Source organism: Perkinsus marinus (assembly GCF_000006405.1).
Source record: "Perkinsus marinus ATCC 50983 genomic scaffold scf_1104296958712, whole genome shotgun sequence".
Classification (NCBI taxonomy): Eukaryota; Perkinsozoa; order Perkinsida; family Perkinsidae; genus Perkinsus; species Perkinsus marinus.
In genome coordinates, this window is record NW_003206658.1 from 61,430 (window position 1) to 84,233 (window position 22,804).

General features: G+C 50.3%; 8 protein-coding genes and 1 non-coding gene across 9 annotated transcripts in view; 6 read left to right on the forward strand and 3 right to left on the reverse strand.

Moving 5' to 3' along the window:
- The window catches only part of Pmar_PMAR011488 (hypothetical protein), a gene marked incomplete at both ends in the record, with an annotated part of 642 nt that extends 261 nt beyond the window's left edge, over positions 1 to 381 (forward strand). The window contains 2 exons of the mRNA XM_002773604.1: positions 1 to 171; positions 337 to 381. The exon at positions 1 to 171 is cut by the window's left edge and continues 75 nt beyond it. Of these exons, the coding sequence (XP_002773650.1) occupies positions 1 to 171; positions 337 to 381 (216 nt within the window). The remainder of the gene's footprint in view (positions 172 to 336) is intronic.
- A 51-nt stretch (positions 382 to 432) lies between these two features.
- On the forward strand, positions 433 to 1,069 carry Pmar_PMAR011489 (hypothetical protein; the record flags this gene model as incomplete). The annotated part of the gene is made up of 2 exons (XM_002773605.1): positions 433 to 573; positions 629 to 1,069. Coding segments are annotated over 2 exons (414 nt in total), but the record flags the coding sequence as incomplete, so codon positions are not given.
- Positions 1,070 to 1,285: 216 nt separating this feature from the next.
- Pmar_PMAR011490 (hypothetical protein) lies at positions 1,286 to 2,971 on the forward strand. Its single transcript, XM_002773606.1, has 5 exons — positions 1,286 to 1,450; positions 2,126 to 2,270; positions 2,317 to 2,360; positions 2,400 to 2,502; positions 2,546 to 2,971. Exons 1-5 carry the CDS (start codon positions 1,323 to 1,325, stop codon positions 2,735 to 2,737), a joined length of 612 nt encoding a protein of 203 aa, XP_002773652.1. The 5' UTR covers positions 1,286 to 1,322; the 3' UTR covers positions 2,738 to 2,971.
- A 3,229-nt stretch (positions 2,972 to 6,200) lies between these two features.
- Pmar_PMAR011491 (hypothetical protein) lies at positions 6,201 to 7,016 on the forward strand (the record flags this gene model as incomplete). Its single annotated transcript, XM_002773607.1, has 4 exons — positions 6,201 to 6,235; positions 6,538 to 6,720; positions 6,764 to 6,881; positions 6,927 to 7,016. The coding sequence occupies 4 exons, from the start codon at positions 6,201 to 6,203 to the stop codon at positions 7,014 to 7,016; spliced, it is 426 nt and encodes a 141-aa protein (XP_002773653.1).
- Positions 7,017 to 7,410: 394 nt separating this feature from the next.
- On the forward strand, positions 7,411 to 8,035 carry Pmar_PMAR011492 (hypothetical protein; the record flags this gene model as incomplete). Its single annotated transcript, XM_002773608.1, has 1 exon — positions 7,411 to 8,035. A coding segment is annotated over one exon (625 nt), but the record flags the coding sequence as incomplete, so codon positions are not given.
- A 2,371-nt stretch (positions 8,036 to 10,406) lies between these two features.
- Positions 10,407 to 10,478, forward strand: Pmar_PMAR011493. The gene has a single exon. It is a non-coding gene; the product is annotated as a tRNA-His (tRNA).
- A 952-nt stretch (positions 10,479 to 11,430) lies between these two features.
- Positions 11,431 to 13,832, reverse strand: Pmar_PMAR011494 (conserved hypothetical protein; the record flags this gene model as incomplete). Its single annotated transcript, XM_002773609.1, has 13 exons — positions 11,431 to 11,551; positions 11,598 to 11,704; positions 11,867 to 11,989; positions 12,036 to 12,163; positions 12,211 to 12,274; positions 12,320 to 12,528; positions 12,783 to 12,832; positions 12,877 to 12,957; positions 13,004 to 13,099; positions 13,144 to 13,205; positions 13,303 to 13,418; positions 13,468 to 13,583; positions 13,744 to 13,832. 13 exons carry the CDS (start codon positions 13,830 to 13,832, stop codon positions 11,431 to 11,433), a joined length of 1,362 nt encoding a protein of 453 aa, XP_002773655.1.
- Positions 13,833 to 15,037: 1,205 nt separating this feature from the next.
- On the reverse strand, positions 15,038 to 19,835 carry Pmar_PMAR011495 (hypothetical protein; the record flags this gene model as incomplete). Its single annotated transcript, XM_002773610.1, has 21 exons — positions 15,038 to 15,241; positions 15,287 to 15,357; positions 15,418 to 15,537; positions 15,598 to 15,704; positions 15,752 to 15,861; positions 16,192 to 16,264; positions 16,306 to 16,384; positions 16,430 to 16,502; positions 16,798 to 16,864; positions 16,911 to 16,959; positions 17,008 to 17,094; positions 17,141 to 17,244; positions 17,287 to 17,387; positions 17,430 to 17,515; positions 17,628 to 17,766; positions 17,809 to 17,879; positions 17,927 to 18,040; positions 18,289 to 18,337; positions 18,446 to 18,519; positions 18,793 to 19,374; positions 19,647 to 19,835. 21 exons carry the CDS (start codon positions 19,833 to 19,835, stop codon positions 15,139 to 15,141), a joined length of 2,448 nt encoding a protein of 815 aa, XP_002773656.1. The 3' UTR covers positions 15,038 to 15,138.
- Positions 19,836 to 21,539: 1,704 nt separating this feature from the next.
- Positions 21,540 to 22,230, reverse strand: Pmar_PMAR011496 (conserved hypothetical protein; the record flags this gene model as incomplete). The annotated part of the gene is made up of 3 exons (XM_002773611.1): positions 21,540 to 21,681; positions 21,875 to 22,039; positions 22,082 to 22,230. Coding segments are annotated over 3 exons (456 nt in total), but the record flags the coding sequence as incomplete, so codon positions are not given.
- Positions 22,231 to 22,804: the final 574 nt, after the last annotated feature.

The following is a 22,804-nucleotide window of genomic DNA, read 5'->3' on the forward strand; positions in this document are numbered from 1 at the left end:
CACGAGATGGTTGGGGTGAACCCCCTTATGCCGGGCGTAGCTGATAGTTGGGCTGTACTAGATGGTGCTGTTACCGCCCTATTGCCCTTGGTGTTGGCCTTATCTATGTGGAGTATGGCCAGTAGTGATGGCGCGGTGCTTTTGTGTATGTCGACAAGAGTGAACCGACAGGTAGTACGGCAGGCTGGTGGTGCCCTCATGGTCGTTTCTATGGTGCTTTCACTCACAGTGGGGGCCGGCAGCTGGGGTCTGCCACTGTATTATTTGACAGTGGCATCGCAATGGTAGGAAATACCAGAGGAGTGGTATGGAATTAACTGTTTTTTTCCTGTTCAGCCTGTTACTGGCCTATGTGCTGATGATGGTGCTGTATTCTTCTAAGCCGCCATCGCCCTTGGACGTGTATGAAGGCACGAGGGAAATCCCGATGGAGATCAGCATGGGAGGAGAGGAGCAGCAGTCTCGACGACGAGTACCAGTCGGTAACGATGATAACAGCAGCAGTGGTGAATACAATAAGGCGCGTTGGGGAGGCCAGAGGGAAGGCAGAAGAGCGAAGTGGCCGTATATAGAGTATTAGGGCGCTGTTGAGTAGACCTGTAGTATTGATGATATGCTTTCTTGTCAGAGTTAGCCTGAGCCCAAGATCCTCAGCATCAACGGTCAGTTCAACGACGGGGTCAGATGTGAGTGCCGCTGGCAGTAGTGGTAGTGGTGAAGAGGAAGAAGAGGAGGAGAGGTGTAGTGTGTCCCCACTGGTGAAGACGCGTCGACGAAGACTACAGGGACGAGCGCCGCAGGCGGTGGTGGCGGGGCCTAGGAAGGATGGCTCCTCGCCTCTGGGAAGGGTTAGGTGGTCGAGGCATATGTCTCTATCGCCTGTTGTTCACAGACGAAGATAGGCTCGCTGCTGTTGAAGTTGTTGTCACATCAAAACGATACGTGTACGTTGCTGCTACTGCTGCTACTGTTGCATTTTTACTTTTTCTCTCCTGTAAATTATCACTACTACTATGACTACGCTCTCTTGCTTGCATAGGAGGAGTCCAAGTAACCATTTATTGGGTAATACTATTACTAATAAAAAACAATATCTGCCTATGCACCTCGTCTTGTTGTTATTGGGATGGAAAGTCTTCATAGGAATGAGTTAATGAACGCCATGCTTGTGACTCACGTTAGGCGTTGCTAAGTGACTGCTATGATATAACTCTGGCTTTCCTTCTAGGCCAGGGTATCATAGTCGTATCTGTTCCGTTGGGTATCCTTATGAGGTATCCTTCTTAGTAGATTATAGTGTATATATTCTGTTCTTATCTACAATGACTAAGGCAGAGTCAGATCCTCATGTTTCTTCGAGTAAGAGGTCTGTGAGTAGTACGGCGACTGCTGCGGATGTGGCGCCCCTGACTAAACTCTATGACCTGCAAAAAAAGAGGCAGCTAGTTAGGTGAGGCTTGGCTTGGCATTCCACTAGTGAGGAAATATAGTAGGTTAATAAAAGTGAATTGTAGTTTATTATATTTAATGGAGTTTCACGACCCGTATTACGTGAAGTGTGAAAAAGGCGATATTCGCGGTGATATGCATTCATCGTGAAATATGTTTTCACTAGTGTTTTTCATATCACGGTCGTGAAACTCCAATATTATGTTACTTTGATGTCAGCCTTATTAAACGGTGATAGGAATATATATTAGTTATCTAGTTGGCGTATATCTGTTATCATTTTATAGGTTTATATTAGCACTTATATTATAAAAATAACAAAGCGTATTCGAGATGGAGGTAGTGTCTACAGTTGTAATAGGTATATACACTGGAGTTTCACCACCCTAGTGATATGAAAAACACTAGTAAAAATATGTTCCACGACTAGTGCATAGTTCGATCATCGCGTTATTCACAGAGTAATACTCCACTTCACATAAAACGGGTGAAACTCCACTGAACAGTTGTTATTGTCTGAAATGGTCGCGTTTATACGGGAGATCTCTTGGTGCCTCTCGAACGTGTTCAGTAGATAGGCATACCAAATGAGAATAGTGAGAAGTATGGTAAAGAATTCATGGCTCGGAGTTGGTGTGGTGTAATCGCTCGGAGACTCACGGGTTTTTTTACTCAGAGGTAATCGTCGTATGGCCCCCACTGCTTCGTACTACCCAGCTAGTGAGTATGGCCGGGGTAGCAGCTGCAGTGTTATGGGTTACCCTCAAAGCATGACCCCACAGGGCTCGGCTGTCACCTCTTCACGTTCCTCTTATGCTCCTGTAGTGCGCCTTCTCCCTCACACTCTTATCCTATGTGTGGTCGCAGGTTCTAACCCCGAGCCCGACATCTCGGTCCGAGCTGCCCAATATGTAGGGGGGGGGCAGTCCGTAGTGAGATTGTTGATTTAGGTACTCTCCTCCTGCATACCCTGGGCCAGTCGTGCTCCCCAGGGTTGGAGTTCCCTTGCCACCACCTGAGATCTCTGGGAGATATTATTATAGTCGTGGAGAGGTAGCAAAGATTCGCCTGTTTGCGCACAGCTTAGATTTTGCAGGAGTTCGTCGCTACCCCACCACCACTATGTGTGAAGTCCTCCTCCTCGTCCTCCTCCCCCTTCCTCAAGTCGGTATCAGTACCCTTACTGGACCTTGGCCCGGCTGGGGATGAAATCTTCGATGAGCCTACGCCGGCTCGAGTCCGGCAGAGCGTTGGGCATAAGTGTTTATCACGTCGTCGGGAGTGGTGAATACCACAGTTGATGGTGTTATTCTTTCTACCCGTATTCACGCTCATTATTGATCTCTCCTCAGCTGCTGCATGTACCGAATGGGTCATCAGCTTGCTGTAGTTGTCGTTGTTGTTCCTAATAGTGCAAGTGTATTATTGTGTTCGTGGTCAGTGCTAATATATTTTTCTGCTAAGTATAGACTATCTTCACCTGAAGTGCTATCTTTTTTTTCTCACCTCTGTACTCAGGCGTAGCTATTGCTGATAATAATAATAATACTAGTGTCTCCATCGTTGCCTCTTCGATTGTGTTATAAGTCGTTGGGAGGTGGGGCTCCTCGTAATAAGTAGTAATTGCCTTGCGGGGTAAAAAGGCTCTCATGTTGTGATTAGTAGTATGAGGCCATTATGAACAATTCAGGGAGAGTTGCGGATGGCGTGGTATGTGAATATCCTTTTTGCCCAGAGCAGTAGGTTGGGGTATGTTCGCTCATATTGGGTAGGAAACTACTGGGATGAAATTCGGAGGTTCTATTCTCACATTGTCGCTCTCCGACAGCTGTCGTATCAGCTCTCTCCGAATGTTGCCGACTCGTGGGCTCAGATTTAGTGTAGTCATAGTGGTCATGCTTAGTTCACTCACAGGGGAGAAGGAATACTTTTCAAAATATCGAGGACCTCATCCAGAGAGGTGAGATGTTTGTATTAATAACTGAGGAGAACGGTGCATTCGGTCAGGTTTGAAACGATGAACTACAGCGGCACGCTGTTGCCCCTCCGAGACTGGGCCAGGGGGAAGAAGGACCAGTTGCTGGAGACTCGTGGAGATGGTCGACTTCTTTATCACGATCAGTCACGGCAGGAGGTTGAGGGGACGGCCCCGGTGAGGTTGGGCGTGTATAGACTGAGCATTTCCCGGATTTCTCCCACCCCCCCCCCCCCCCCCAACAGTGTTGGAATTCATGTTCGCGTTCCTCAGCTGAGCTAAGCAGTTTTCTCACTTATCTCATGAGCTCACACACGAACCTGGCTTTATCGAAACCAACGAGAATTTCCCAAAATTTTTACTTTGTCACCAACACATGGAGTTGCCCATGTGCATATTTTCCCACACTGCCTTCCATCAATGAGTGCTTAATCTTGGGATGCCAATTCTAGGATCGTGCTACTTTCAAGCAGGTGCTCAGTACACAGACATCGTCGGGTCGAACTCGGCCGTCCTGTCCTCCCCTTGACGAGGCACTAGGGCGTAGTACTCCACTATCGGCAGACACGGTGAGACCTCATACATTCATATTCATAACTCGATTTTCGTATCATAAGTTTCTCAAAATGTTTTTGTGAATGAGGACGACAATCGAATTACCCATTTGAAGTCGCTTTCTAAACGGAGTTTCTTCCGTGGCTAAGAATTCACCATTTTTCAACTCGTGGAGCATCAAATTTCTGTCATTGTTGACATGCGTGAGAATTCGTTCCGCGAACAGTGTTAAAGTCACTTTCATAACACAAAACTCCATCAAGTGATTCTAACGGTTAAGGTATATACCAAGAAACCATTATACCTGCGGACACTATCACTGATGCATTTCCACTTCCTTCTTGACGAGCGATGCTCCTCATTGTTCTGGTGAGTTCAATACTTCACCAATGGGCGAAAATGACGGCCGTGAACCACCATCCTTCCCCAAGGCTTCCTCAAGCGTCACCACACGGGGTTCCTTCTCTGCTGTCGAGGACCGTTTGAGGGCTTTTTTACAACGCCCCTTATTATCCTCTGCCTCCCCACCAAGCGAAAGGGCATGGGAGAAGTACTCCCGGGGCCTTCCAGGCTTTGGGAGATTCAATTGCAATCGCTGAATAGCGTTAGGCACGAACTGACCGGCAATGCAGCACACTCTGCATCGCTTGATCGTAGAGCACATCACGGAAACTTGCACACTTACAGAATCGCGAGTCTTCGCGGAGCCATCATAATGATGTGACTTCGTCTTATACCATTTTCCATGATCAACCGTACCTCTCTCAAAGTCGCCCAACCGGGAAGCACACGTGCTGCAGAGGACTTTGGGGAGCTGGAGCTTACCGAGTTCTTGTTGGAAATCGATGCCGTAGAACCTCAAAGCTCGCTGACATTGCAGTTCACTGGGGGGAGGCCTCTTGGTCTGACGACGCCCAAGTTTGACTCTTGCGAAACACAAACGGCAGACACAGTACAGCTTAGTGAGATGGTAGTCGTCAACAGTCTCGGCCACCTTAGAGGGAATTGACAATGACGACATCATTGGAATGTGATATGATGTACGTCAGCTTGAACCAGTAGACCAAGCTTGCAACACCTACGTCAAGTCGCTAGGTTGTTCAATCCTTTCATGAAGTGCTGATAAATTTCATGCGTAATCGAGCACTCTTGCTGAGAGAAAAAGTAGAGGTTTCTGTCGGGGAATCAACCAGGAACCTGCAATGGAGTTTCACCCTAGTGATATGAAAAACACAGTGTTTTTCACCAGTGACTGGTGAAAAACATATTTAGCGACTATAGCATACCGCGAATATCGTGTTTTTTACCGAGTTTTACGCCACTTCGCGTAAAACGGGTGAAACTCCAATGTTCCCGGTGGAAACCCATTTTCAATTTTCCACCTATGGCTAGGAACACATTCTTCAAACAGTTTCCCATGTAAATGTCATCACATTAGGAACATTTCCCCCATTGTTGTGAAACTGGTACCAGTGCACCCAAAGGGCATTTGCAGTAACAGATTGCTGTTGTAAATGTTTTCCCAGAGATTCGCCTTATACACAACCGATTAACGAGAGAAACGAAGCAGAAAATACACTCTCCCTACTCCACCGAGTGATGTGTGACACTCAGACACATCTTCCCCAGTTGCTATCCACGGCCACATGGGATGGATCATTGCTAGGCACTGTTCTACTCAATCAACCAGCCCTTGGTCAAGCTCGATCTGAGTGGCTGTCATCGAGTTCTGTCGGCCGCGGTGTTCGACTCCCTCGCACGGGACTTACCATTAGCCTTGAGTGCATTACGAGACGTCAACCTCGCGTGAGCCACCTGTGAGGGTTGACTATTGTGCGCAGTGGAGTGCTCAGTTCAACCTATTTCACAGCCCCATTTCTAACGGCCCTTCTCATCTCTTGCCGATGCACTTTGGACCATCTCACCTTAGAGGCCGGTCGAGTCCCGAGGGCCGTCGATGACGCTGCCATGGCGTTGTCGTCCTTACAGAGCATAAAGTACCTAATCAACTCATCGTGGGATACCCTGTTGGCCCAGATATGTTAACCTTAGAAGTCTACCGGGGCTCTCCGCGGCGACCGTGTTGGTCTGCAGTAGCTTCGCTTCATTAGAATGCTTATATTTGGGTCATAATGACGATGCCATAACGGATGAATCTGTGCCCTCTCTCGCTTGCGAGGTCAGCAGACTTCGAGAAGTTGATCTCGCTGGGTGGGTATCCATGTCTGCTCGTCGCAGTCAATCTGATTCCTTCCTGTAGCGCCTCCGATCGTTTTACCACTACTGGCGTCTACACTTTATGTTCCAACCATCCACACCTCCGAAAACTGGACATCAGCCAAGCCGCCGGGTTGACTGACGGGGTGGTGATCACCACGACTCATACGTCACCGTTATGGCGCCCCTCAGGATCAGCTCTCGTCAGCACTTGCCCACTGTAAGGACCTAGCCGACCTCAACCTCAGCTCATGCCCAGCTCTCAATGATAGAGTATTGAAGTCAATACCTAAGTGAGCAGCACTTACCCTATCAACTAAAGAGCTATTCTCGTCCTACAGATCAGTCCTAGAAACTATAAGTCTCCGCTATGCTTCTTCGGGCGTTACTCTGAGAGGCCTCATCCGATTCGTTCGTAACTGTCCAGTATTGAAGCACTTCGATCTCGCTGGCTGTGAGTGCTTGCGACCAGCTGCTGCTATCTCGAGATTGCTGGTAGAACCCAACGTACAAAAGCTCCTCGAGTGAGTCCCTCATTCTACTGTGTTGGTCGCGCCTTGGGCTCAGGCTGATGCTGACTCTGGTTCCCGAACTGCCGGATATGAAGAGCATGGAAAAGCTTCTTCCCCTTGGTCGTATCGTATGGCTACCGATGACTCCTGAGAAGGAGGAGCCTTTCCAGCTGGTGATTGCTAGCCCCATTACGAGTGCCAGTATGAGCGTTGAGTAGATTTGCCCTTTGAGCCGAGATGTTAAGAGAAAGGGAAAGCCCAAAAGGGGCAAGGCGGCTGGGAAGAAGAAAGGAAAGAAGAGGAAGTGAATTTTGTGCTCAACATGATTCTCTTGTTATTGTTCGCCGAGTTTTGAGTTCTGCTATTCTGGCTATTTGAGGGACTGTACCTAATCCTAACCGCGGTGTTCCCCCATCATATTTGACCCTCTTGCATCAGTAGTTTCAATGACCCCCGTCCCACTACTCTATGCTCGGAGCATTCTCGAGCTCGAACCTTATCAGTTGGTCGGCCTCTGTAGAAGCGCTGCAGCTGCGCACATTCGGGACCCCAGGTTCTGGCAAATGGTCAGGCATCGACTGGCCGCCTGGAGTAAGCCCTCGACTGCGATCTGGCAGGACCTCCTCGTCAGGTCCGTATACTCTCACTCCGAATCAACTCGCCAGCCTGCTTTCGAGCATCATTCGAGTCGCCATCCCTCAGAATGCTGGACGACGTCCACCGACAGCCAAAACGGCCGCGGCTCACCTACAAGACCCTATGAGGCTGGAAAACATCGCGGCAGATTTTGGGGGAGTAGCCTGCCAGTTAGCCGAGACCACTGTGATCTCCACGTCACCACCTAAGCCTGTATTAGTTTCCCTCACAGAGTCCTTGGTTGCTCTTGGGGCTGATCCGAAAAGCTCAGGAGCGCGGCATCTTCTACTAAACATTCTTTCGGGTGCGCGGTCTTTGAGCCCTGGAGACTCCTGTCGTCTACTGTCGCTTCTCAATAAGGCCGGCCTACCTCTACCTGATGAAGTGGTTGAGCGCGTAGTGGTGACTGGAGGCGAGGGCTTGAGCATGGAAGAGATCTCTTCAGCCTACGAGGCCACAGCAGAGGAAGCGTTAGGGAAATGGCTAGAGGGCAAAGAAGTGCAAGAGTGGACCCCCTGTATTCTCCTCCGAGTGGCTCGCTGCTGCAGCAGTGCCTCTCTCGCCAATCGAGTCGCTAAGGCGGCATTACAGCATCGGAAAAGCATGTATTTTGATAAGGACGACGCCGACCTTGAGAGCTTCGTGATTGGCGTCATGCATGGCCATGCTTTGAAGCAGGATCTGCACATAGGTCAGGGCTCGTCGTTTTGGGTGGTTTGGATGCCCTGGTCTCCCTCAGAGCTCTGCTCCTGGTTGAGCCCTCTGGTAGTACGCCAACTGGACGCTTTCAAACAGCCTAGTCTCGTAATACGAGGAATGAGGCCCTCCAAATGCTCAAAATACGAAGGCAGATGGGCGGAGGAAATCAGCGGTGTGAGTCGTCGTTGCTCCGCCCTTCTGAGAATTCGCGCACCCTAGCCGTGGCTCAGAGTCTTCTTGGTAACATAGCTCGCCTCCTCGACCCAGAGCGAGAGGTCAAACCAGCATCGGCAGTAGTACTGGAGCTCTGCGTTGCAGCAGCTGAAGCTTTCGCTCTTGCGAGGAGCCACGAGGTCAGCCATAGGGATCCAACATCCGTCAGCATCCACCAAGTCAGGTTACCCTGAACTCGTCAGCGGCCGCTATACTGGACCCGGCTTCTGCAGCCGCTCGAGACAGCGTTTGGGAGATCCCGATCGATCGCATTCCGGAGCTGTTGCTGGCAGTGTTCTCCTTGGATCTGGAGGGAGGGGAGGGCCACAGCTTGTCTTATCAAGTAGCCAAAAGCTGCTGCGCTGATAGAGACTTCTGATTCGGTCCATACCGGTTCACTCGTAGGTCAGTTCAGTGTTCCTTCGAGCCTGTGAGAGATGGCTGATGATTCTCAAGAACAAGGCGAGTTTGGCCGTAGAAGAAGCAGAACTCCTTACTGAGTTCCTCGAGGTTGCAACTTGAATCCTTCCTGCGTTTAGAACTTCATCTCACAGGTGTTGGACGAGGTTGGCTATTCCTATGAGGAGCTCACCACAGCTGCAGCCTCGGTCATGGGGGAAGAGGAGGCGGAGGATACAGCGCATGCATGAACGTTTCCGTTATGACGTTTCGTTTCACCCACGATGCTCCGAGTTTCACAATGAGTTACTGTCAATGAGAGCGGCACTGCGGTAGAAAGCAAGAAATGTGAAAATAAAAAGAGTCCGGATCCTCTCTTTTCGCCCGAAGGGTCTCTGGAGAATTATCGAGATGTTGCACCATAGAGAGGTCTAGAAAGCCACCCAACCACTGCGCTATTTTCAATGTTGTGTCGGTTTGCCGAAACGCTTAACCGAAGGGTACAAAACCTGGTGGTCTCTTGCAGAACGGATATGACAGATGACATGATGTTCGAGCCGTGTTGACGGCGTTGGACTCTAAACTCAAGCTTGGTTGGCTCCAGGTAGGATTTACCCCTGTGACTGAGTTCTAGACGCAACAAGATAGGAATGATGACTCAATGTTGCAGCACCATCGGTACTTGACGACACATGACGTGGCGCATGGTTCCTCGATAGGCGAATAAGAGATGATGCCTTGTCCTGCACTAGGACAATGCTACGTGACAGTCTTGTCAGGATTGCGAAGCCTTTTCATCGTCAATAGGCTCGGGAGGCGGTTCCACCCAGCCAAGAACGAGCACTCGGCCTCCACAGAGACTGCACTGCCCGCCACCACTGGCAAGCGACTTCAATTGGTTCCAGCAGCCACACCGCCCACAGTAGATCTGAGGAGACCAACTTAGCAGATCATCGGAACATAGAAAGGCGCACTCTATGCTCCAGTGTTTGAGTCACAAGCCCCTCCTTCTCTTCGACCAATTGCTGCATTTGGCAGAGATGATCAGTCAGTGCTCCGAGCTGTTCGTCGTAACTGCTCAGAGGAATCCTCCCACACCATGGCAACGTCAAAACTACGTGTTCAAGACTAACATTGTACCATGCAAGAGATTATCAGGACTACTTGTGGAATAATTGTTTTGTGTTGAAAATTCATCACATAGAGACACTACTCCGGAGCACATACCCTGAGATGTTCGCGTGACCAGCCATCTGCCATTCACGCGGCTCGTTTTATTATTTGCCATTAAAAAGTGCAAAGATACGCTGCTATTTTGATACGGAGAGCCTTTTCACCGGTCGACTGTGAACCTCACCCCATCTTAGTCGTCGACAGCTCCAGCTCCACTTCCTCGAGCGCTGCACGAAGGGCTCTAACTTCGTTCACCTGATGATGGGATTATGATCAGTCCACGGTGATCAATGTGCAACGGCCTACCGCTACATCCCGGTCCTCCGAGACCGTCGAGAGATGCGAAGCGGACAGAGCTATCTCTGATACGAGTATCAAATGCCTACAGCCATGGAGAGGAAAAAGCAATCCGTCATCGTGTGGTCGCCTACTTAGCATTGGCCTGGTGTATTTCTTGCCGGAGCGCCTCGACCAGCATACAGAGAGTGGAGCTTCGTGGAGATATTGCCCTGATTGGAGAACGGTATCAGATGATGGGAAGACAGTGGTCTAGGTGTTGGATTGTCACGAAGCTCCAAGTCGCTATCGTCTAGCGGTTAGGACGTCACGTTGTGGCCGTGACAACCCCGGTTCAAATCCGGGTAGCGACTTCTTTTCTCCCAATATTATAAAAGTGATTTTTACTTACTCAGCGGATGACGAGGATGACAACTTGACTGTGACTGGTCCAAGGTTGTCAGGTGATGACACCAAATCCGCTCGTAGCTTCATCGCACCTCCATACGAAGGCGAGCTCATCAGCCCTTGGAACGAGTGCGGACTTCGAGGGGCAGATGCCTGACCAAATCCAATCTTGCTCAACTCGCTTCGCTCTGCATTCTCTCTATACCAAAAGCACACAGCGTTTAGTACGTTTATTCAGATATTCAAAGTCGATCCCAAAATCAAACTCGTGGAAACGGTTCCAGAAAAGTCCATTAAACAAGTCCACAAGATAACCTCCTCTTCCTCTGCATACAGTAGCACCCAAGCAATGCCGTACCGTCCACAGATCCCGATGGTCGCCAGGTTCCGTCGGTGCCCGAGACGTGGACTCATCCGTGAAGACTTGCGTATGACGCTGCTGTGAAACGAGCCCTGGCAGGTCGAGAGGATCCTTTATTGAGCTTATAGAAGAGGCATCCCGCGGAATGGTCTCGGTCGCCACATTACGCGTTGGACACCTATAAGAAATACTATGCAGGGCAGCGTGATCTGGCGTGGCCTCACCGGCTCGTCACAGAAGCGATAGAGGCTCCTGCGACTCCCTTACGACGCGTCTCCTCATCTCTATGACTACCACTCTAGAGAGAGCCGTATCGCGTAAGCTGATCGTGTACCTCCTCCCTACCACCTCCCGTTCAAGGTCTGCTATCCTTTGACCCAGCACTTCGTTCGCCTCCTTTAGCGCTCGCCGATCCTCCTCCAGTGTAGATACCGTACCTGCGAACCGATCCAATGATCCCAAGAAGCCGTCAATCTCCGTCGCTTCCACAGTGACATGAGACCTCCTACAGTCGATCAACCGCGGAGATTGATCCCTAGGAACAAGGTACGCCGAGTTCAAGTGGATCCACGACCACCCTTCTCACTATCTCCGGCAGAGACCTTCTTCTCGAGCCGCTCGTTTTCCTCTTCTAACGCGCATATTCTCCTACTCGCAGACTCCGACGACATCCGCAGACTAAAGACAATATGGCACACAGACGAGACGAACTCGGCTAGCTCACTCTCGCAGTAGTCCCGCTTGCTTCTCGCTCTCTCGCGTTAGCTCCTCATTTCTGGCTACCACTCCGTCCCGACTTCGCGTCACAGATGCAAGCTCATCCTGCAGCCTCTGGAGCAACAGCAACAATGACATTCGCATTCCCTCACCACGACAAGTACCCCACTGGAGTGGCCATATAACAGATCCCATAATTTTTCCCACCCATTCCGACCAAATCGCAACATTCTCGCCCAGCGAATTCAGATCTCCCCTTTCCTTCCCTAATACCACCTTGCAATCATCATCAACAACCTCAATCCTAGTCTGCAGCTCCTCAACCATCCCTTCCAACTCCTCAACCCTGCCTTGGTGCTCTCCCATTTTCAACGCGCTCGCGCTGGGGACCAACAGGCCCTGTACGGATCGTGCCCCACTCAATGAATTACCACAGCAGCTCTACCTTCATAGCGCCAAATGCCGAGACGGATATGGCAGGAGACGACTTCGGCTGGGCATTTTTCCCTTCAAGTTCCCGCAGCCTCCCTTCCATCTCTGCTATACGTTCCTTATAACGTGCAATGGTCTCTCCTGAGCGATACGAAAGTTCTTTGTTTCCCCGTGATGACGACTACTACCCTGTGCTGACTCCCCATTCACACCATCTGAAGGACTGCTCGAGCCACCGGCCGCCGGAGTCCCCTATAGAGGAGCCTCGTTGGTGGTAAAACACACCCAAGCACCTACTGAGGAATTCCATGCTGACGACATCTTCTCACGAAGTGCTCGTATTTCTCGCTGACTGTCACTGTAGCTCTTCTTCAGTGCATCTAGATTCAAAGCAGATCCACAAGAGACCTTGGGCAAACATACCGCCATACCGTATTGCCCTCTCAATTTGAGATACTTATTCGCCAGCCTCTCCATCTTCTCTTCAGTGCTCATCACAGAAATCCCTACTGAAAGCAGCCAATGTTACGACAGCCACATGAAGGCCTCCTACCAGGGCTGGTCATCAGCCCTTACCAACTGGACGGGACGGGAAGCCCCAAATATAAATGAACTGAGAACCATCCCAAGCACTGCCCCCCCCTTCCACCGCCCCCAACTTCATAACGACACAACAGCAGAGCGCCGAGGAGGAGTTTTCAAAGCACAGAGAAAGCTAACTGCATATACTCGCTGCCAATTTAGGTGCCGAATCGCTGACTCCTCATCCGCTTCTTCTCAGCCTCTGTGTCGGCGGTAACCAAGCCGAACCTGCACACTAAAGTCATTCTTCCCCACCCCTTCCATATCACCACCTCTGGGCTCTCTTTAGCCTTCTAACAGTCTCCTCATCAGGATTCTCACTCTCTTGAGTAGTGGTCGCAAACCTCTCAGAACTGAGGACACCAACATTATCGCCGACCAAAAGAGAGTCCCTCCTACCGAGCCTTCATCTTCGCCTGTTCAGTTTGCTTACTCACAATACCAAACCGCAAGGCTCTCTCCAGCTTCTTATCCTCGACAGTTTCCGTACCAAATCTACGACCAAATATCCCTAAGTCGTTAGCCTCCATCAGTACTACCTCTTGGCACGTTCTAACCTTCGTTGCTCCTCAGTCTTCTCTGCGGTGGAAGTGTTAGGGCTCTGCAACAGAAAACGAGTGTTCCTATTTCTTCCCGAACGTGACCCATCGTGAGGCGACGAAACCCCTAGAGTAGAGTGGATGTGCTAAGCGGCCTACCTGAGCGGCATCGGCATCAACACTAGTAGAAATGACTGTTTTGGATGCCTGCTGACCGGCGTTGCCAGCTGCTACTTCCGATTTCTTCACACCGGTAGAAATCTTCCTAGGCGAACCTTACAGATATCCAACCATGGATGACCTCAGATGAATCCTTGAGCTCACTCGAAGAGATCTCTTTGGACTCGTCCAGAGTGGGAGTATCTCCCTCCTCTGTGGCATGAGCAGCAGCATCGTACTCCATCAAACGAGATATGAGGACATCTTTCCGTCCGATGACCCTGAACAGGTACGGACGCTACTACCCGGGTGAGAAGCCTTATAGAGAATGCCTAGCAGCCTACCCCCTATACTACTACCAGCGGTAGTCTACCACCTCTGGAGCTGAGTCGTCTCACAGATACATCTCTACGAAGAGTTCCTCATACCCCACCCGCCTACTGTAAGCCTTTATCCTTGCATAGGTTCTGCAGCTCCTTTAGCTTCAAAGCGCTGTACTTATCCCGTCCGGAGTCGCTGTTCTCACTCATGTCAAAAAGGAGGCTGAGTGACGACTAAGTCGAAGTGAACAAGTCAACGCACACCTTAGCAATCTTGCACTTCCTCAATTGCTCACTTTCCTCGTCGGAGCAGCATCATTCACGATGACCGTGGCCCACGGTCAGTGGGCAGATTTCATACGGGTTCATAAGAAGCACGAATCGTAAGGCACTTGAAAATTCTCACGAAACGGTGGGAAAGGGTGTCATTAAGGTAGAGCTTTACCGTAAAAAGCTCTTCGCAATTTTTTTGCGGTCAAAAATGCTATTTTTCTGCATTATACTTCGAGGGGAGGGATATTTTATCGGGCAGAGACAACGGCATCTATGGAAGGGTAGGACAGTAGCTCAATGAACGCGTGGGGCTGCCCCACGCGTTCAGTCCACTAGACTACCCCACTGGGGCAGTCCGCGAATGGCATCGGTGGAGATGAATGGAGGCAAGGAGAGGTGAGCCGGACTGCTCCAAAATTGAGGCATATCTCGCCGTCTATTCCTAAAGGACCAACCTCAAGATGACAACTCTAGATGGAGCCATACAGTGCTACTCGAAGTCCAGCTGCGGCAGGTATAGTTGAAAAGCTCGAGGCCCATTGTATTTTCCACGGTCGTGGGTGTCAATATTAAATTCTACAGGAAGTACTCCCGACAGTGTCTTAGTTGCCTTGGCTCCTGTAATTGGCGGATGGGGCCGCTATGCCCGCTATGGACTATACCATTAAGAGATTCATTTGGCGGATGGGGCCGCTATGCCCGCTATGGACTATACCATTAAGAGATTCATTTGGCGGTTGGGGCCGCTATGCCCGCTATGGACTATACCATTCAGAGATTGATTTGGCGGGTGGGGCCGCTATGCCCGCTACGGACAATACCATTCAGATATTCATTTGGCGGGTGGGGCCGCTATACCCGCTATGGACTGCGGAATACACGCGGAATACACATACACGAGTGGAGAGGTCAGTTCAGCACTTCGCCATTGAAGCTCCCATTTAATAATCAGGAAAGTCAGTTTCGCCAATAATGACTTCATGGGAATCGATGGGCATGGGAATCTGTCTCCTCAAAATATCCGGGATGATATATACCCCGCTGCAGTTTAGGGACTTCTCTGTACTAACCGCTACACTTCGAGTATTCGGATTCAGGGTCGTCTGAACACTACTCGAAACAAAACAAAGCTGGTACGAATTCAGCATCAGAGCGATGAGAGAAACTTCTAATTCACCCAATATACAATCTAGGTGGCGATAAGGAATCACGCGACTATAACATCACAGAGAATGCTTGGGCATCAAATAGGCTCTCCTTGATCACTCGGTTGTGGATACGAAAGTGGCTCATCAGGAGCCCCGATGGTGACCTCACATCGTCCGAAAGGGTCAACGTGTACGTATCTGCACCATAACACTCACACTTACTCGTACACGAGGCCGACCTACACGTCAGATTTCAGTGGTCCATCGGATGACTCCAATTTCAAGTGCATGTGGATGAGCGTACCAAACACGACCTTGAGGCGTGAAGATAAAACACTTTGCAGGAAGCACATTGGCAATGTGGCATTGCTTACTTGAGACTCGAGACTTTCCATCACCACTTTTCCCTCTTCTGACTTATCAATCTTGAGCGCCTGGCAGATCTCAGCTTTATGCCGCTGGAAAAACGACTCCCAGTAGTCTGCAGTAGGGTCCTGACACCCCGAAAGTACACCCACGTCTTTCGGCGAAGTGATAGAGTGCAATCCAGTCACCTGCGTCCTCCAGTTTCCCACGGTCGCTGCCGTATGAGCCTTAGTCAAACCAGGAGTATTCTCCTCCACGGGCCACGACGATCCAGCAAAAGGAGCTCCCACAGAGCCTGAGGTGTCCCACAGTGCGCATGACACCATCGGGCAGCAAGGTTACTGAGATCCTGCACTGATTCCGCAGCCACATTTGCATCAGCGGCAGTAGTGTCGGCTAGTCGCGATAAGATGTCCGGAGGCAAGAGATTGATCGGGCCGATTATAGGGAACCTGTCAGGATCGTACTGCCCCCATAGATGGCAGTTTCCTCCCGGAAATTCCATCCAGGACCCATCAGACTTGTTATACTGGGTATCAAGGACCACTATGGCTGCCATACAAAGCTCAACCGTCGTCTCCATGATCCAAGATGATCAGGAACAGCGCGTCACATAGTCCATTTGCGCAAGCATCACTCAGTGAATGCCACTGTGCTTGCTCGCACGACTCGCCGATCAATTTCATGACTTTCGTTTCGCAAATTTCCGTCCAAGTATTGCTGACTTTTAGAGCCGAGTTCCACTGAGACTGTATTAGAAGCATTCACTCGAAGGGACTCACTGTGAGTCAAGCTGGTCCACATTGATGGGGTCCATGCCGACTGGGAGCTCCTCTATCCCACACAGGTTGCGGCCTACAACATAATCACAGCGGACAAGCAGACAAGACGGCTACCACGGAGCATCCTGAAACAACCGTGTTCGCCCCAGTCGTCCCCCCATGAGTTCATCAATAACCAAAACGGTACGTTGCCCTGACTAAACAAATCAACCAGCTCCGCGAAATCGTTGCTGTTCACCTCTACGCCGAAGCCAATGATTCTAACCGCATGATTACCGATCTCGGGAGAACCAGCGGTAGTTGTGTAGAGCCTGGAAAAGATAAACCCACTGCGCCCTTGCGATAAGCTGCATTGCACTTACGATCCCTACCACAAAACGGAACACTCTGAGTGCACTACAGTCGTATGTCGCTAGTACTAATGCCAAGTGTGTTGCGACGTTTTTAGTGAGAACTGCGTGGTCTCCCTTGCGGTATATCTCGGATTTTCTACTCGTGATGATGGCGATATGAAAAATATCAACACGAATATAGAGCACCGCGGATTTCAAATCTAGTCCGGATCGAGGTAGCGTTCCTCAATGAATCTGCTTTTGACCTACTCACCCGAATCTGTTGAACATGAAGAACTCTTGGAAATTGGCGTGAGCTCTGAAGGAAACGATGACCGAACCTAAGGAGGTGCCCTGACAATGATTACAATAAGTACGGTCGCTCACCTGTCTCCTGCACTGTACGCATCATCACAGCCTCATTAGGCGCCAGTATCTACCAAATACTCGAGGGGAATATCCTTCGATTCAACCATGCTACCACTGGATGGAAATGGTAGAGCGGCAGAATCTTGGCCGAGCTCAGTCCAAGTTCACTGCACTTGTGGCATCCATCACGACGACCATCCATCTATCAAGGAAGTCTCCCATTGAATCTAGCTGAGCCGCTCGAGCACCTCCTGAGTGCACCCAGCACTGATATAAGGACAGTGTTCGCTATCCGGCAGTCCGTGGCGTTGACTATATTGAATAGCTAGGAACGGTGAACCTCCGCCACAACCTGAATCGTGTCTGGGTACAGAAAGCGAGCCGTTCTTCTAACCTCCAAGATTCCCACAACTCAGAATAGGCTGGGGAGAAAGTTGCTTGGGATAGGTCGCACGCTGCTTGTCGATCTCAGTAGCAGACAAGGGCGGCCTTGACCTGTGGTAGAGCTCATCCGAGTATCATTCAGGGTCAACGTACCTTCGGATCAACCGCTCGTTCTCGACGCACACTCTATCAGTCCCCACAGTAGAAACCACAATCGCGAAACAGGAACCGCACATACCCTAAAAGATACAGCAGCACGCATGCGGCACGTACATTCGCGATAACGCCTTGCAAGTCACTCATTCGTCACAGGAGCGTCGCCAAGGACGAGGAGATCCGTCCGAAACTTACTTGCATGGCAACAGGGAATGGGCATTGGGGCCATTCTATTCTGGCGTCGAAGTGCTCCCTAGGACGGTATATCTCGCCGACTAGCCTTGCTTCCACGGAACACAAACGATTATCATTTCGCACCCAAATCGACACGCCCCTGAGGGTTATGATGGAGCCCTTGAGACCTATGCACATTTACAGAGATTCTGGTATCCACTTGGTCACTACGAGTGGCCGGGAGTCGCTGACAACTCTGGTTTCGACAAGAACCTAGCACTATAGTTCACAACTACTGCCATCCAAACATCGCTGTTCACCTTGAGGGCATCATCAGGAGGAGTGATGACTAAAGTGAGACTCGACGCGCTCCCAATACCCGCTCCAAAGCAGGGGGAGTAGCCGGTGGTGTGGTAGGTCAATACAGCATCGACCTAGCGAGAATAGCTTTGAGAGCAGCTCTGAAGCCTCATCCCAGCGAGCGCGCCTATTCAGCACCAATTCGAAAAACTTGTATGATTTAAGATTTCCATCAGTTTTCAGTCTTGTTATTCCCAATCAATGAACATAACATAGTCAAGTTGCAAATCTTATCCTCTTATTTCCACTAGTCGTTTCGAACCCTCCCCGGTAGGATGACCAAGCGGTAGGAGACCGTTAGCTGAGGTCTCCATAGACTCACCTGCACTCCGCTCTTCCCTTCAGAGACAAAACCGCCCGGGTTCCAGTGTCTGAACAACCAACACTAGAAGTACAATACGGCGACACGGAACATTCCTATGGTCTCTTCGACACACGGAACATGCCAAGCACAAAAATATGATTGCCGATCAACCTACGTACAGTCGTGACCAGTGACCGGCTGATATAGTAGCTCGAGATTGGATCCTCTCAGCGTGCACACCTGCTGGGACTAATACCGTGAGTAGTCTCAACAGAGCCCATGGGACCATCGCATGGCTGGCCATCGTAAAACATACTGAATCTGCTCGCCCAAGGGAACTCAACGCAAATTCACGGTTCGTTACTAACGACATGACATGGACAGAAGCAGTTGAAGTGCATGTAGATATAATATGGAAAGATAAATGTGTTCGCAAAGGAGTGGTATGAGTAGCATGCACAATTCTCAACTGCTCTCCGACGTCAGCCTGATGCCGAAATTCCTCGCGCACACCAGCATTACGCTGTTCATAAGGTCCCTATAAATGCTCTCAGGATCAGCCGTCTCCACCCCCTCACTCGGTCTTGGCGACGGGGCATCCCCCACCAACATATCGATTTCATTTTTCAACGCCGATGCCGCTCGCGCCTCAGCTCTTTGCTTTTTATTCTTCCTCATCCTCTTCTTCGACTCATGCTCAAAGTGACAGTACAAACACGACGGCCCAAACAGACATTGTTTCCCATCATTTCTCGCGAACACACAAGGCCTACAGCTGCCCAACGCGTGAGGGATGCTCCCACACGACAGAACCTCGCCCGTGACCGGATCGCGCGGAATTGCCATTATCAACGTCTCGCGATGGTGCTCTTGTAAAGCATCAAGATCAATACTAGACGGCCACCCTTTCCTCTTATGAAGCGACTTGGATGCCTTCGGACTCGGCGACGGCTCGGATTTCGACGCGATAGAGCAAGTACTGGCAGACTCCAAATTGGGAAGAGTGAGAGGAGGGGCCAGATGGTGAAAGGATAGGCTTCCTTCTCCACGCTGACCACTACCACTACTAATCCCACCGTCTTCTTCCTCGCTTCGGAGAAACACCTAATTAGCAATCCAATACTATAATATACTACTGATGTAGTATAATCCGCCTCCCCGTGGGATATAAAGGCATACACCCCCAATGTTTAATATATGCAATATACCACATATTAGCATTACGTTCCACCAATTCAAAAGTAGCATATGATCACGCATCACAAGGAACATATCCTTCTCGAATTTCAGGTCGAGACCCAAGAAAAAGATATTTCCTATACAACACCGCTTATGCAACTAGAAGCAAATAACCTCGATAACGAGAGTCCACTCACCTGAGGACACTCCATCCTGTCTGGTACCTTGCCGTCTCGATAGAGCAGGGATGTGATAGCGAGCTGCTGACGATCACACGTGCTACTCATCGGCATACTTCGGGTCTTCTTCTGCCGCCTCTCCCCTTTACCTTCTCTGGCTTGCTCATCGTCGAACGAAAGAAAGGTGTTGCGAATCGACGGTTGCATTGATGGTCCAACTAGGGACCTCATCTGAATCTTCCGCCCGACAACCCAAGATACGCCTCCCCAAGATACTTTTCATGTCCGAATTATACTTCATACCAATAATACACTCATCAACATCGACCATCTACGTTTTCATAGTATTCCGCAAGAAGTTCTGCAAAGCCATCAACCTCGCGTCGATATCCGCTACCTCCTTCGTCGAAGTCGAAGACACAGCCGGACCTACTATAACTCCTTCTTTTTGACCACCCTCTTTTCCAGTGGCCGGCACCGGTCGCTCCAGCATCGGACCAGCCCTCGCAGGGGCACCCACAGAGCTATCTCTTCTTCGCATCGGACTTGGTCTCCTCCTAACCGGACTCGGCCCGCGAGGAAAAGACGTGTTAGTGTCGAGCCTTCGCACTGGAGAGGCCCTCAAGTCCCTTTCTCTATACGGAGACGGCCTCCTCTGAGACGGCGGCCGCTGCGCGTAAGGGCTTACATACCCCACAGCGTAGTCCCTGGAAGAGCCTCGCGACCGCACAGGTGCCGACCCAACGCTCCCTCTCGAGCGAGACGACGTAGTGCTTGGTGGCCGCGTAGGCGGAGCTGCACTGTGGGGTCTTCCCCGAGTCGTAGCAGTAGAAGGAGGTGGAGGAGACGGAGACCTGCTCGGCCGCGAGCGAGTCGACATCAATTGCATCCTTGGCGAGACTGGAGAAACTCCTCGGCCCACCGACCGGACAGATCCTGCCGAACTGGGTGCCCTCGTCCGTTGTCGCGCAAGATCGCTCTCTAACGATCGAACCTGAGCCAAATCGATTAACATGGCGCGCGCTAGTGCGCCGGACAACCTACTTTCGCTCTAAGTTGCCGCTCTTGCCCTCGAGCACTATTCAACTCCTTCCGAAGCTTCTCCACTTCGCTACGATGCTGAGGAATGAATACACACTTGCCTCCGAGTAGTTCCACAAATACGAAACCAACGATAACCAAGCCGGTGCTCACTAAACTCCCCATACTCCGTATGTGACCACTACTCCTCATCAACGCTAATCTCTACGGTGTTCACCACAGTGGTTACGCCCTACTACCAGTTGCGCCTGCCGCATCTTGGCCTCCCTCAACTGTTTGAGTTCTACCATCAACTTACTATTGCTCTCCCTCAGCCTCCTCATCTCCCCCCCTTGCTGACCAGCTCGTGCTCCTGAGCACTTTCCAATTCACTTAACATGAGCTCCCATCACTACGGCCGCCTCTCCCTTCAAGGTCCTGCTGTAGATCAGCGCACCTCCTCACTAGCCTCTCATTTTCCTCTTCCAAGCGGGATATCAGCTTTCTAGAGGGACCCCCCCTAAAACACAGCCTTCCAGAGAACACTATTACGGCTTATCCCACCTCGAGCTCGGCGCTGGCTCAGCGCTCCCACTATCGATCGAGTTCGCCAAGTTATCGACAACAGCCGCACCACTGGCTCGTAAGTTGGTCCGATACACATCCTGAAAAGGCCATCCGACGAGAGTGTTCACAACACGGCTCTTATAATGGACATAGACTAGGGCTCCACCCACGCTGATTATTGCGAGTACTACTCATAGACTGATACCACATTGTTATTATAAACCTCTAACGCCTCGTCACAAAAATTGACAAGACACTACTACTGTTACTGAGTCGACTTCACCTCATCACGTCAACTCCATGAACGCTCCTGATAGTGATCACCTTCAATTCTCGGCTCAGTCGCTTGATCGTCCTCAACAGCGCCGCTGCATCCGAGCCGGGCTCCTGTCGTGCTAGGGCGAGAGGGTAATGGACTCGATCGTATGATGCCTGGACGGATGACAAGAATCCACAGGTCCTCATCCTAAGATACGGTTCATGTCCGACCTGATACGTGAGAATGAGATATCGTTTAGCTTCCGAATCCGGCAACGACCTCGCTGTCGACTGCGGCACTCCCCCACCGCCACCACTACGATGCCGCAAAAGCTCGAGGTCTCGTCCTCTGTAAACAAGGCTCTCCACCCAGGTTCAATCCCGGCACCCTCCTTTTTTACGTCAATATATCCACTGTGACAGTAGCATCATCGTGAACAGCCTCGTGCTGACTCGTATCAAGCAACGCGTCGAATAGCATTTGCGCGAAGACCCCGAACGATTTGAAATTGCCAGTCCGGTGAGTAATCTCCTCGATAAACCGGTTCGAGAACGTAGACGTCCACCTATGGGAAAAATATCAGATTCGACATGACCGACGACACAACCTTGTCCCTTCAAACCGCTCTTCACAAGATGCCGTCAAGTTGTCTCCATCAATTTCGACCTCGACAATATAATCAACATCGTGGAATCGCCGAGTGACACCTAATTGACGCAACAACCGCACATAACGGCCCTTCAGGAGCCCGCTACACTGAGGTCAACACCTCAGCACTACTGTCGCACTTCCTAAGGCGGTACAAAAATTACTATATTTATTATCGATAGATAATCTCAATACGATAGGAATATTTCCTCTTACTAGTATACTCCTTTAATACCTTATATCATGGTATTCAATATACTGTTGTCTATAATGAGGGCGTAATCACACAAGTTGGTCATGGCGATGTGTGTGTGTGGGTTTGAAGTTCAACACCGACGCGCATTAGTAGAATATTTTACACGACAGTAGCTCATACACAGTAGTTATTTTTACACGGCTTAGATTCACATCGTCATCTCATGTAGATGTTTATCACTCCAATTTGATTTCGACATAAACCATTCAACGCCGAGGCAATCCTATACAAACATCCTCACCAAGTGCGGTTGCGACGGCACTCGGCTAATACCACACGATGAAACATGGAACCCTCATCGCGTATCAATACCATCACATCAACCACAACGATACAGCACATATTCCAAGTTATGACCTCTTCTAATTCGATTCTGCCTGTCTGCTACTGTAACGGCTGCTGATGGGTCTCGTAGTTTGAGCGCAG

What these genes read in the sequence shown, in the direction of transcription:
- Pmar_PMAR011490 (XM_002773606.1), top strand. Translation starts at nt 1,323, where the DNA reads ATGACTAAGGCAGAGTCAGATCCTCATGTTTCTTCGAGTAAGAGGTCT. An exon ending in AAAAAGAGGCAGCTAGTTAG is followed by an intron (nt 1,451 to 2,125) that starts GTGAGGCTTGGC and finishes TTTTTTACTCAG; the next exon opens with AGGTAATCGTCGTATGGCCC. An exon ending in CACGTTCCTCTTATGCTCCT is followed by an intron (nt 2,271 to 2,316) that starts GTAGTGCGCCTT and finishes GTGTGGTCGCAG; the next exon opens with GTTCTAACCCCGAGCCCGAC.